The 13,097-nt window shown below is 47.4% G+C and overlaps 1 protein-coding gene across 3 annotated transcripts in view; it reads right to left on the reverse strand.

Moving 5' to 3' along the window:
* PTH1R (parathyroid hormone 1 receptor) overlaps positions 1–13,097 on the reverse strand; it is a 124,135-nt gene that overhangs the window by 23,519 nt on the left and 87,519 nt on the right. For 2 of the 3 annotated variants that reach the window (XM_013198019.3, XM_048053825.2), the window contains exons 5-7: positions 8,884–8,978; positions 5,811–5,997; positions 2,854–3,007 (exon numbers count right to left, since the gene is read on the reverse strand). In XM_013198019.3, coding sequence (XP_013053473.1) covers positions 2,854–3,007; positions 5,811–5,997; positions 8,884–8,978 — 436 coding nt within the window. The remainder of the gene's footprint in view (positions 1–2,853; positions 3,008–5,810; positions 5,998–8,883; positions 8,979–13,097) is intronic. The other variant, XM_048053824.2, reaches the window with a different exon arrangement.

The raw sequence follows: 13,097 nt of genomic DNA on the forward strand, positions 1-13,097 counted from the left end.
GATAACCATGCAGGGCTTCCCATCATGGGTTTTTGGACCTGAGCACCTCTGACAACAACACGTGGATCTGTTTGTCTCGTTCAGGTCTCCCTGCAATGCTCATTTGCACCGTAGCAGAAAGCCAGTGCAGTCCAGCCGGGGGAATTAACGCGGTGTGAAGGAAAAATGCCAGTGGAATCAGCTTGGGTTTTCTGGCTATTGGTCATGCTTCTTAGACTTCCTTCATAAAACAGCTGCAAGGAACTTGAAGTCTGCTGGGGAAATTATTGTTGCCCATAATACCATTATTTATTTATTTTTGTTGGGTGCTGGCAAGGAACAAGTTCCTGTCTGTCATCGGTGCCTCCTTTGCAACTGCAAGAAGGGTGCTGCGGACTTGCACGGAGCCCTGCTCCTTTGTGCCAGTGAGGATGTGGACTGAAAAAACTCAGCCGAAATCTTTGGGTCTGACATCAGAATAACTGTATGTACTGGTTTCCGCTGGAAATAAGCTGCTGCAGGGTGACTTTTGCTTCCCCCACGTTGGAAATTTCCAGGCAGGATAAATCGTCCCTTGTTTATTGTTGCACAAGCAAAAAAAAAAAAAAAATCCCAGCTTTTGGGGCAAATGTCTTTTCTATACCTATGTGGAATGTCATAATTATTTATCACTGATTCCCTGTCATTTGTTGCTGTGGTATGGGCAGGATCCAGTGCCCACTGCAGGGAACTGGAGTTTTTCCACTGACTCCAGTGGGTCTTGGATTGTGATGCCCTTTCCAGTGCCCAAAAGCTATCAAAGCAATACGTCTGTGCGGGTGTGTGTGTGTACATTATCATGCTAATCAAAACAAAGCAAAAACAAATGCAACTGGAGGGATCCTATGTTCTCATTCCAGGGGAATTTAAATTAAGCAGCCTCAAACTTTTGGAAGCACACAGATGATTGGTGTTGTGACAGGTGTGACTTCAGCTTTGTGGTTGCTCTGATAAAATGATTATACTCTGGCAGTGGTTGGAAGAATTAATGAGAGGAACCCATGCCTGTTAGACTGTTTTCCTTTGGCTGCATTACTAGCAGCATCAAGTTGGTTTTTCTTGTTAAACATATGGCATTATTTTTCAACTGCTTCTCTCTCTTCCAGAATTTGCTCTGGGGAATTGCTTCCTGAAGTCTGCTCCATACAGCGCAGTGCCATTTTCTGAGGAGCACATTTTATGTAGCTTGAAAGTTTGGAAGAGGGTGTGGAGTATTGTTTGTTTGTTTATTTGGTTTTGTTTGTTTGCTTGTTTGTTTTAAAGAGCTGATATCTAAAGTCTTTCCTCTCTCACTGCAGCCAAGGTAAGAAACTCTCTGTCTCCAGAATATCTCTACTTTCCCCAAAAACCTACTGGCTGGTGGGGACTTTACCTGAGAGATGGATGCCCATTTCGGGACTGGACATTGACATTACAAAACACCTCCTGTTTTTGTCACAGGGCAGCACCAGCAGTTTTTGTCCTGTGTGCCAGCTGAACATGAGGTTAGAAAGGAGCTTTTGGGCTCCTGCTCCCCCGTAAGCACAATGTGGAAGGAAAAAAGCTGGAGAGAGTCCTGCAGGCTGGACCGTCCTGGACTGATGAATCACTTGCATGTTCTCACAGACCAAAAGTGCAATTCTCCATAAACTCAGATTTACATTATCATCTGGCTTGCTTGGAGATCCATTGTTAGGGACACTGGCTATGTACAGTGGCAAAGCACGATAGTAGCCTGCCATCCATTTCCTGGAGCCCTGCCTAATATTTCTTCGTGTAACGTATCTAGACTTTTTTACTATGTCCAAAGGCTTTTCCCAGACTGTGGGTACCTATGCCCTGGTTATCCAAGCCTTTGATTATACCATGGTTCACTCAGCACCCAAAAACTTGGTTTTTCTTCTGGAAGAAGACATGCCCTGGAACGGGGGTGGTGTGGCGCACTCATTAATCTTGCCCTAAAATGCAGTCAGGATGTGGCCAGGTGCATTTTGGACCTGGAAACTGGGAAATACTCCTGGGCCATATAGTTTAGAGGTAACCATCGATGCCTCTGAGCAGGTTTTTCCTGCTGTAAGCTCCTTTGTAGACCTACACCCCATTATTCATAGTTACATCCTCAAGGATCATCTAATATGTTTCCTGTTCTCCCTTCCAGTCCACATGCTTCAGACAACCATGGGCAGTGTTTTTATTGTCCTCAGCCTACCAGCACCTCATAACTGCTTGCAAGCCAAAGCTAATGCCAGAAGTGAACAAAAAGCACATTCTCGTCTGAAATGCCTGTGCCCACAACGCCTCCCACTAATGAGCACCCCCTCTGCACCCACACCCCCTCCCTTTCTCCTTACTCCATGAAAAGATGCCTGGGTTAAAAGAAAAAAAAAAAAAAAGAAAAGAAAAAAAGGCTTTCCCACAAATTGCAGGCTTCTCCTGGTGTTCCAGCATTTGTGAAACCTCAGGAGCTTTTTACAGCGACTGAGATCAGAGGTAGGAAATCGGAGCCGAGGTCTGCCGTTGGGAGCAGATGCTCACAGCTTCACGCAACTTCCCAACCCCTCCAGCTCGGTGCTGTGTACTCAGCGGGAGGCACTTGGCAGAGCTGGGGATAACTCAGGGGGACACCAACATTAGCTGGACTGATCCTTCCAGAGGTCCGGGAAGTACCACAGTGTGAACACCACAATTAGAAGTGATAAAAGCTTCACCACATAGCTCACCTGCCCTTGCAAAAGCCACCGTGTCCCTGATGCTCACTCTGCCTATGTCCCCTCCCCTGGATCTACATTTTTTGCTTCAAAGACCACCTGCAATAATCTTCTGATGGGTCAGCCGTAAGGAGCAGCCATGACTTACCCCAGCCAAATAATGTGAATCCCCAAAGATACTTCTTCTCTGAGAAAAATGCCATGAAGATGAGGCTGTGGAGATAGAGCCCTTCCACCAGGATCCAGTAGTAATTGGTTGCCAGGAAGTAGAGGAAGAAGGTAACCGCTACTTTACAACCCACCTGCAATGACCACGGAAAGATGGGGTTATGCTAAAGCACGGTGTGAAATTCCTGTTCTGCATAAATCCATGATATTTGCCAAGATGGGTCGGGAAACAAGATGGAGAAAGGGAAAAAAGAAATTAGAAAGTTCTGTTGCAGGGCTTTTACATGGAGGGGAGTCAGTGCGAGAGCAGAAGAGATGAACAACTGGGAAGAAAGCTCCTCAGGCTGACTTCATGTCTCCAACAGCAGGTGAGCAGGGAGGTGCAGGAGAACTGGGTACAGGTGGGGAGGTGGTGACCTGAGACTCTCCCCCAACCCAGTGATGAGGGGCTCACCCCTCATCTAGAACTTTCTAGAGTTTCTGGGTTTCCCCTTTTCCCCGTGACTCTTGGCCATGTTACAGAAAGGACCATGGCCAAGTCTCCTTGGTCTGGGTGACCTGGTGCCAGTCACTTCACCTGGACCCCCATCACCTGGCAGTGTGACACCCCCATAGCCCACAGAGAGACACGGGCGCTGTGCAGAGGGGTGGCCCCATCCTGCCACAGGTGCCCGAGGCAGTGTCCTCCAGGCTGCCTGTCTCTCCTCATCGAGCGGAAAGATGCTAGATGACTTCTTGCAGAGTGGGGCAAAACTACCCTTGTTCCTTTTTCATCCATCTTAGGTTGCAAAGTGAGGATGCTGCATGTGGTTAATTGGTACAAAGGGACACATAGCACCTCCTCTTGTGAATGTGGGATGGATACCAGTGCAGATGTTAGGAATTTAGGTAGTCCGGCTTCACAGGACACCTATGGCTACCAAACTCATCCTACAGCAGCACATCTCCATGCTGCCCCTTACTTAGAGAGGAATATGAAGAAGGAATATAAAGTTAGAGAGAATATAAAGTTAGCACTGTGGCCCTTAAAGCAGCTTGCAGAAAATGTCAATTGTATACACCTTGTAAATAAAAAGAGGAATTTTTATTCTGTCCAGCTTTTATGATAATCATTTGCCAATCATAATGGATATGGACACATTATATATAGAGAGATATATACGTATATATAAAAAACATGGACACATATGCATCGATTGTCTTTTACAGACAAAGTGAGATGGAATAGAATGAAGGTCAATTAAAAGAAATCCCCATCCAGGTTTAACAATAACTTCAATATTCACAAAAAATCACAATCTACCCACACACAGAGAGTGGCAGGCAGTAATTGGAAACAAGAGAAATAATTAATTGTTGCCTTCATCACTCGCTTGCCTTTCAACTCAGCAGAATGGGAAATGCTGTTTAATTGCTAATATTCAAATAATGTAATACATTATCCTAATTATTCCTAATAATGAGTCCACACCAAGGAAAACCAGAAAACAATGGTGTGAAACGTTTTGTGTTCTTTTCAAATAGGGAGTGCATTGAAGCGCGCTGAGCACTTCAGCCAGAGACTTGCCAAATTAATTAAATGGATCTCTTAAATGAGAAGAAAACATGATTGCAAATTTCCATCTGGGGAGACTTGGACACACAGAAGGGCATTTTGCATATGCTGATTTTATGCTTAGACATGACCCCTCTTGTTCACAACCTGAAACAACATTTGGGGATGCACCGGAGCAGAACGTAACTGGCCAAGTGAGCGCAAAGGGCTCTGCACAGTAAAAGCTGACCTTGGCCATTTCCAGAATGGGTAAGCTGGAGTCAATGGGCACAGCTCCCTGAAGGGGTCTGTGGCATGACAGCTGTCTTTGGACAGCAACTTAGGGATGCCTGCTGCAGGACAACTGCTGCGATTGCTGCCACTGTACGAAAACCAGACAATAGGGGCGTTTGTGGCCAGTAGCATGGGCTGTGAAAGGCACTTGGGAAGCCAAATGAACACACAGGAAAAAAGCTTGTGCTGTGGGCTGCGGTGCCACATTGCTAGAGCTGCTCTACTGGCATGCTTGAATTAGCTTGGATTTTTTTTTTGGTGTGTGCATCCTTGATCTTAGATAGTAAAAACCTTTCTGCTGTCTCTGTAGCACCCTGCAGCATGTGGATGACAAGCTGCCACGTCTAGGCTCAGCCCTGGGAAATCTGTGATGAGGCCAGTGATGAGGAGAGCAGACAGCTTCTGCAGGTGGGGAGAACTTCAAAACCTGAGGGCAGGCTCCATTCCCACAAGCACACGGACAGTGCAGATGTCTCCATCTGAGCCTTCTGCGCAGTGACAAGACACAAGTACTTCTTGAGCCAAGTTCACCTGACCTCACTCCAGTTTTCACTTTGGGATGTGGTGAATCGTGCTCTTGACCACTGGCTGTGCTGACCAGATCAGTGTTGACTGCAGGAACACCGAGGTGACTAATGCAGACATCAGCTTTTATGCAGATGCAAGAACACCTATCTGTTCTTGTGATAGTATACAATCCTTCCACTGTCCACTCTAAAAAGTCTTTTATCAGAAATGGGAGTGATAAATCGTATCAGGAGCAACCTGCTGTGGTTTGACGCAAAGTTACAGTGAGGAGAGATGCCTACTGCTGACCTCCGTCACAAGCCACCTCTGCTCCAGCCCTGGAATCAGGGCCAGGAGTCTCCCAAGACTCATTGAACCAAGGTTGTGCTCTGTTCTGGCTGCCAGTCTGATGGCACTGATGTTACAGCACAGCAGTGCCTCTGTGGCTTCCACAGAGAGGAGCTCCAGGTCAAAAATCAGTCAATTACCCATTGCAATAAAAATGAATGATGGTTTAACATGCCACCGAAAAAGATGAGTTGTTGAATAGAAGGGACAGAAGCATGAGGTTTAGAGGGGCTGGCTACTCTGGCAATACTCACAAACTGTGACTTGTCTGCTGGAGGTGCTTCAGTAATGGATTTCAGGTCTTCCTCAGAGATCCGCTCCATCTCCTCCAAAGCTGACCCAGAGTACAAGACCGCATCCTTCACAAAGATGCTCACGGCTCTCAGCATGAAGGAGACAAATAGGTGCATGTGGATGTAGTTTCTAGTGCAGTGCAAACGCCTGGCGTGGAGGAAAGAGAGAAGGGTTGGGGCAGTTTAGTCTATCTGTCGGACATATCCAGGGTCCCCTCTGCTCCTCTCCTCAGCACCATGCCACCTCTAGCAGTGCTAGTGCCACTGCTGCCCTGCACTCCCAGTTCACCCATGTAAATGGGTTGAAGCCTACTCCAGGGGTTTGGCTGCTGCTGGCTTTGCATGAGGACAACACAGTGCCTCTATTAATTTAAGCTCCTCTGTTTCTGACTGCGAACTTTTGGCAAGAAATAAAGATGCATTTTACTTGTATTGGGCCCAGGTAGTGAGCATGCATGCAGTGGGCAGCGCGCACAGTTAGTCCGCACCTAGAGGATGGGGTGTGTGTGGCATGTGATGTGCAGTCCATGCTCAGGGTGTGCAAACGAGGAGAGCAGTGTGTGTGCAGTGTGTCCAACCACTGTGCAGCATGTGTGCAATGAGGTTGCACCTGCAGGACGCTGTGTGCACAGTGCACGTGCACCTGGAGGCAGTGGGACGTGCATTCAGTATGAAGGACATGCACAGGGCATGCACACCTGAAATACAGATGAATTTCCATGAATGCAGTTACTGCGCAGGGGGTGTGCGGTGAGCATGCACCCAGCATGCAGCACACGTTCAGGGAAGGTACACCTCGTGTGCTGTGCATGTGCAGTGTGTGCAGGGTGTGTGCACCCCTGTCTGCAGCCTGTGTGCAGTGTTCAGTGCATGGGCAATGAGCATGCATCAGACATGCAGCCATTTTCAACATGTACAGACATCAGGCAGGGTACGTGCAAAACACTGACTGATACTAAAGAGTGTATCTGTGTGTGTCCCTTTCGCTGGTAAATCCATCCCTCCAAGAAATCCACCCCCCTTTTAGAGTTAAATCCTGCATTCAAACACTTCACATTTATCTGCACTTCATGCAGAAGAAATGGACTACAAAGGCTACACAGCTTGTGGCCACTAAAAACCTTGCAGAGTTCCTTGTACCATAAACTGCTTATTTTTGTGCCCACTCCAAATTCCATCCTGGGGTTCATACCTGGAGTGTGCTGGGCTGTTTCCTCTGTTTGTCATTACAGACACTATCCATTGCTTGGACATGTCAAGCAGTTTTGGGGCCCCAACCCAGCAATTGCTGCCTTGCAGCTGCAGGTGAATGACCCCACAAATGCTGATTGTAAAGCGCTTTAAGGTCCTTTGGGGGGAAAAGCTGGATGGTTAAGAGGTGAATTAGACCCACTTCTATGAGGTATGTTTTAGAAAAGCAATCCTGCCTTCAGGGAGAAGGATTAGCTAACTGACATGTCTGGGGTCCCATCCCTCCCCCTGGTACCTGGTAAGCCATGAATAAGTCAATGAATGGATTTATACCTTCTTAAATCCCCAGCTCCAATACAGAAATAAAAATACAAGTGCACAAATAAGAACTATATATTTTTTTTTCCTCTCCTTTTGGGGAGCTTGTTGCAGTAATAGCATGTGTTTCCTGTGCTATTATAGTACAAATTATGCCAAATGGAACTGTTGAGGTATAAATGCAGATGGGCTTTGCTTCCTGCACCTGGAATGTAGCCAGTGCATCTCTGGATTACGTGTCATCTGGAATAAAGCCTGGCTTAGTCTCTGCTGCTGCTTTGATCCCTGGGACAAAGATGCTCCATTGCAGTCAGCTGTCTAGCCTGGGCCGTGAGGTGCTCTGGCTGGGTGATGGAAGAGAGAGCATGCCTCCTGAAACTGGGAGCACTCATGCATACGTGGACATTCGATATTTTAACAACCTTGCCAGTGACCAGCAGGAAAGGGAAGAAGGGGGAAGGTCTGAGAGGACAGGAATGTGGTGGCTTTTGTAGGACATGGCCGTGTTTTGGGACTACATCATGCCAAGTGCCTCCAGGAGGGGTCTACACTGGGACGCTCTGCTATCCACACAAATCCTGCTAGCCTCCTTTAGCTCACTGCTGAGAGATTTGGGCGCTGACAGAGCCAAAGGCCACACATTTTATTCCCAGTGGTATGTGTCCGGGGCTTAGCCCATGCTCGTGCGGTGGGAGCTGCTGTGTCCCTCTGCAGACACCACGTGGCTGTGTGCTGCGTGGGGAATTTCCCTTCACAGCTGCTGTCTGGGCCCTGCTCTCTGCTCTGAGAAATTACTGCCAGCAGCCAAAGGGAGGCAAAGCTTGTGGCACTGGGCTCTGGGGGCCAGGACCCTGCTCTACCTGCCCTTGGTTGCCCAAAGGACGAGCTTCCAGCTGCAAATGAGACATTTCTTCCTTCCCTTCCCCCTGTGCAGCAAGAAGGAGCAAAAGCTAGCTCTGTGGGCTGGATGGTGCAAGTTCAAAATGGTATTTAGGGATCTATGTCCCTTGGATGGTGAAGAGGGTGGGCAGAAAGTGAGAGTTAGATGGGCGAGCGGTCATTTCTAGCTCCCTAGGGCTCTCCACATGACTTGTGTATGGCCGGGGTTCCCTTCAACAAGTCCCTCCTACATGAATATTTCAGATTAGCGTGGAATTCCCCTTGTGAAACCTCAGCTATCTAAAAATTAGCCATCTACGTCTAAGCTAAACATCTGAAGGAGAATTTTAGGGATGGAAAACCCTAGAAGGTCTTCCAAGTGAGACACGTCTCTTCGCCTGTCTTCCCGTTCGCTCCAAAGCTGGTTGAGAAAACTCCATTGCAGACAAAGGGAAGAAGTTCAGACATCCCTCCCCTCATCCCCCAAGAAGTTTGACCTAAGTGGCACTACCACAGCCCGAAGCACAGATGCAACCCTTCGTGGCTTGCTGAAGAAGCACACGCCACCCCGGTTTTATCCTTCAGGAAAGCCGGAGGCTTTTCCAGTCCAGCGACAACTCGCTTAGGTAAAAACAGAGCCGCCTACCTGAAGTATCCCAGGATAAGGACAGCAACTGTGAGGGATCCCAGAGAGATGGAGTATCCAACAGTATAAATCAAATAGAGGCGATCAAAGACCTCCTGCAGTACAAATGATGGAAAAAATAGCGTCACATTAGAACGCGTCCTCCTGCATCGTAACACATCCACGGTAGCAGTACAGAGATTCAGGCTGTTGTACCTGCTGGGGGTGTCCAGCTCTGGGCCTGGGAAACCTTGGGCAATCACACCCGTTGCCATCTTGGGCATTAGGGCAGCTTGGAAAGGGGTATCCCTCTTTCCTAATGATCCGGGGGGAGCTGTGACTTTTGCAAGGGAATAGTGATGAAGATGGGCTGCTCCCACACCTGGGAGTTTTACAGCATTTTCATCCCAAAGGAACCCAAAGCGCTTTACAAACTCTCAGCCAAATCCAGAGATCACTTGGCAATTTTTGCTCAAACAAATCGAACCTGGGACCTTTGCTGGAACAGCAAAATTTAGCTGTAGGTCTATGCCATACCATTGCTGATTGACTGATGTCCAGGCTGTGGAGTGTCAACCCACCACAGAAAACATGGGGAGGGCATATTTTGGCTCAGAGATGTGAGAAGAACTCACTTTTTTTTTTTTTTACTTTTTTTTTTTTTACTTTTTTTTTTTTTTTAAATCAAAAACCTGTGACTATGGTTATCCAATCCAGACACAATTTTATCCAATAAAGACACAACTTTAGTTTGCCAAAGTCCCATTGGAAAAGGTTCTGTCACAGGATAACTCACAGCAATTAATCCTGCAGTAATTCTTGTAAGTAATTCAGTAAGTCTCTTGGCCCTCTATATTTTAGAGCTGGGTGTAGAGACTCTGATCTCTCCATTAGATATTGAGATGCTTTTCTTCATTTTGTAGCTGGGGTATGAAGCTTAACTTGGGGATTACTGCCTGGAAAGGGTTAAAAGGTCTGCCACCATCCTGGCTTGTATGCCTTTCATCGTCTGAACTTAGAAATAAACTCTGAAGAAACCAACCAATTCAGCATCTTTCTCCTCGCTCCCTCCTCCTCCAATCCCCCTCCTGCCCCCCCCTCCCCCCAGTCTTTCCCTCACCCCACCCGCTGGGTTGCAATAAAATTCGTAACACTGGGCTCTGAATGACAGCTCTGATTTTGATTTGAGGCTAGAAATGCTGTCCTGGAATGCAAAACCTCAGCCCTATTACATCAGAATCCCCAGATATGTGAATGTTTCTTTGCGGTTTCCATTGGTAGAGTGGTGTGCTTGCCAATATTAATCTTGTGTGTATGTGTGTGCATGTATTTATATATATATATATTATATATATATATATAGGGGGGTAGTAGGCGCTAAAAAGTGAATGTTAGTAGGCTAGAGAGGCTAGAGAGTTTTAGGAATAAAGGAATAAAATTTATCTTGTTCCCTTCAAGGCCTGGTGCACATTTCCCACTGCCGGATTAGTATTTTGAACTGGAAAACATTTGCCTCCATGGTGAAAGTTGTTTTTTTTTTTTTTTTTTTTAAATCTTACTCCAAGTTTTGGATTCTTAGTAATTTGGCAATTCTGAGGTGTTACTACGCCCAGCTGAACAAAAGCGTCCCTGAGACCCATTCAGAAATTGAACCGGAAAGATCCACGTTCCCATCAGACAACGACACCGTTGTAGCATCAATGGCCTTGGAAAGGGCCTGCTGATTGGCTGGCAGGACATTTTGGGAGGCTGTGGTTAATTCCTCTGATTAACCACAGGGCCTCTTTTTGAAAGGATGTCGAGTCAGAACTGCCAAGACATACACATGCTTGCATGCATGCATGCTACTGGGCCTGCCTGCAGACATAGGTGCTGCAAATCCTACCCAGTGCCACAGTGGGGATCCTTCAGGGAAAGTGATTTTTTTGGATGGGGGACTTGGGTCCTTGGGGAAGGCCTCAGAAGGTTTCCCAAAATGTGCGGCTGCCAAAATGGCTTCACGGGGCAGCCCATGAGAGTGCAGCTCATGCTCACTAGTTTCCAGGGGTGTTTGTCCTTGGGAATGGTGAGACCTGGATTTACCCAGGGAAAAAAAAATGGCTTGAAGGGCAGTTCCAGGTCTCACTCATCTCCTAGCACAAGGGAGGTCCTAGCTCTGTGGAAACCACAATGCTGAATCAGGAAAGGTCCTCCAGGTAACAAAATATTGAGTCATCTGCCAGCTGAAACAACCACCTTCATGGTCTGAGAAACCTCTTTTTCAAGTAGAGATGGATGGGACATCAAATAATTCACAGAAGACCACAAAAGTCATGCATGGCCAAGCCATGGGCATAACTTCCATCATCTCAAGACGGTGTGCCACCCAACAGACCATCCTGCTACAGCCGGAGCTCAACTTAATGTTTCTAGCCAACCTGCCCTGAAGACACGCTGACCACCACTGGACATCCACTGACCTGGAGTGGCAACCCACCCTTCAGAAATATGGCCTCACCACCCCAAAATATGCTGTTTTAAAAGGTTTGGTACTTAACCTGTGCCATTTAATTTGACCCTTGGCATAATCCTTCACTGTTTCAACTGTTGATGCATGCACACTGAAAAAGAGAAGCTGAAAGGAAACTAAGGAAACCAGAAGGACAAAACCTCAATGTCTATGATCATTTAGATTATCAGCAAAAGTGTAAAACTCATGATACAGTAACCAGATTAGGGAACATCGGTTTCATGGCTGGTGTCTTTGAATGTTGCTGTCTGCCCATTCCATCCCATGTCCTGTTGGGACGAGATCATGTTGGGGAAGGTGTGGGATGGATCTAATCTTCCTCCTTTATGTCTCCTACAGTTTCTTTGTGTCTCTTGCCTGTGTCATCTCCCTGGGAAGTAACCATCTTGACCCCTTCCCCTGCCAATGGGGGCTGCAAATGAATTTTTTGAAGGTGTTCACATGGCTGAGCCAGTCATGGTAGCTCCTGGAGGGATCTGGGCAGGATGAGGCCCCTCTGATGTGGCTGAGCTGGCTTTGGGGGTGCTGAAATGACTTCCCATCAAGTCACGCACCATGCTTCCTCTCTAGGTTGTACTCCCAGGCACTGCTCACCCTAAGGGCCCTTCCTTTCCCCCATCCTCATGGCCTTGCATTGGATTTGCTCCACCAAACCACAGGCACCCTCCACGTACCACCAGGTGAACTGATGTGGCTGCAGAGAGCCACCCCACCTGATCCTTCCTTCCCACCTCGTCCCAGCCATAATTCAGAGACCGACAAACCACGGAAGGCATAAGTACTATTGCAGATGTATTGCGTGCTAAACCTGTAACCAGAGCTCCCTTTTTCCTCCTCCCTGCTGGTATGGTGGGAGACTTCCTCCCTGCTCCCCTTTGCATCTCAGCTTTCCGCCAGCCTGACCTCAGGGTAGAGACTTTACAGCAGCCGAATGGCTTTGGGAGAACAGGAAACAAAAACAGGGCTGGAGATGGCTTCTGCATGAACTCAGAGAGTGTATGGAAAAAAAAAAAAACAAACACAAAATAAACAAAACCCAGCCACCACGGGCATCCACAGGCTGGATGTGCCCCCTCCCACAAAGGTCTCTGCATTCCCCACTCCCTGCGGTTTGGAAATCTTCCAAGTGCGTGACCCTCAGAGCAGTTGGCTGTTACATTTTCATACAGTGCTCAGGGCTGAACCTGACTCCTAATTTGTCCACTTCCACTGATGGGGGGGTAATTTGCATTGATCTGAGTCCAGAAGAAAACTGCTTTCCTCTGCAGGACGGCTCGGAGCTACGTCAGAGCACCAGGTATGGGGTTTGGAGGCCCCATCCCCTGTGAAACCATGCCTATGCTTTCCCTCTTTCATTGCAGCCAGTGTAGAACAACCTGTATGAAGAATACTTGTGCTCCCTCAACTTTTAGTATGAGCACATGGAGTCATAGTGGATATGGTCCTCCAATTTGATGTTAGATGTCTGTGGTGTGGATGGCTCAGTCAGAGCTGGCCACCTGAGGTCTGGGCTGCTGGAAGAAGGTATTTTAGGTAGAATAAGGTATTTGAGGTTTCAATTCATTGAAAAATTATGCAGTTCATCACAGGATGGTGCCCTCAGCGACCAGCTGCATTGACTGGGTTGTCACTGACAGTAAGACGAGCCCAGGGTGGGTAGCTCAGATAAAGGTGTTTGAGTTTAGGTAACAATTCCCATCCATTCAAGTCTCAGATGAGAGGTCTT

The sequence above is a fragment of the Anser cygnoides genome, chromosome 2, assembly GCF_040182565.1.
Source record: "Anser cygnoides isolate HZ-2024a breed goose chromosome 2, Taihu_goose_T2T_genome, whole genome shotgun sequence".
Taxonomy (NCBI): domain Eukaryota; kingdom Metazoa; phylum Chordata; class Aves; order Anseriformes; family Anatidae; genus Anser; species Anser cygnoides.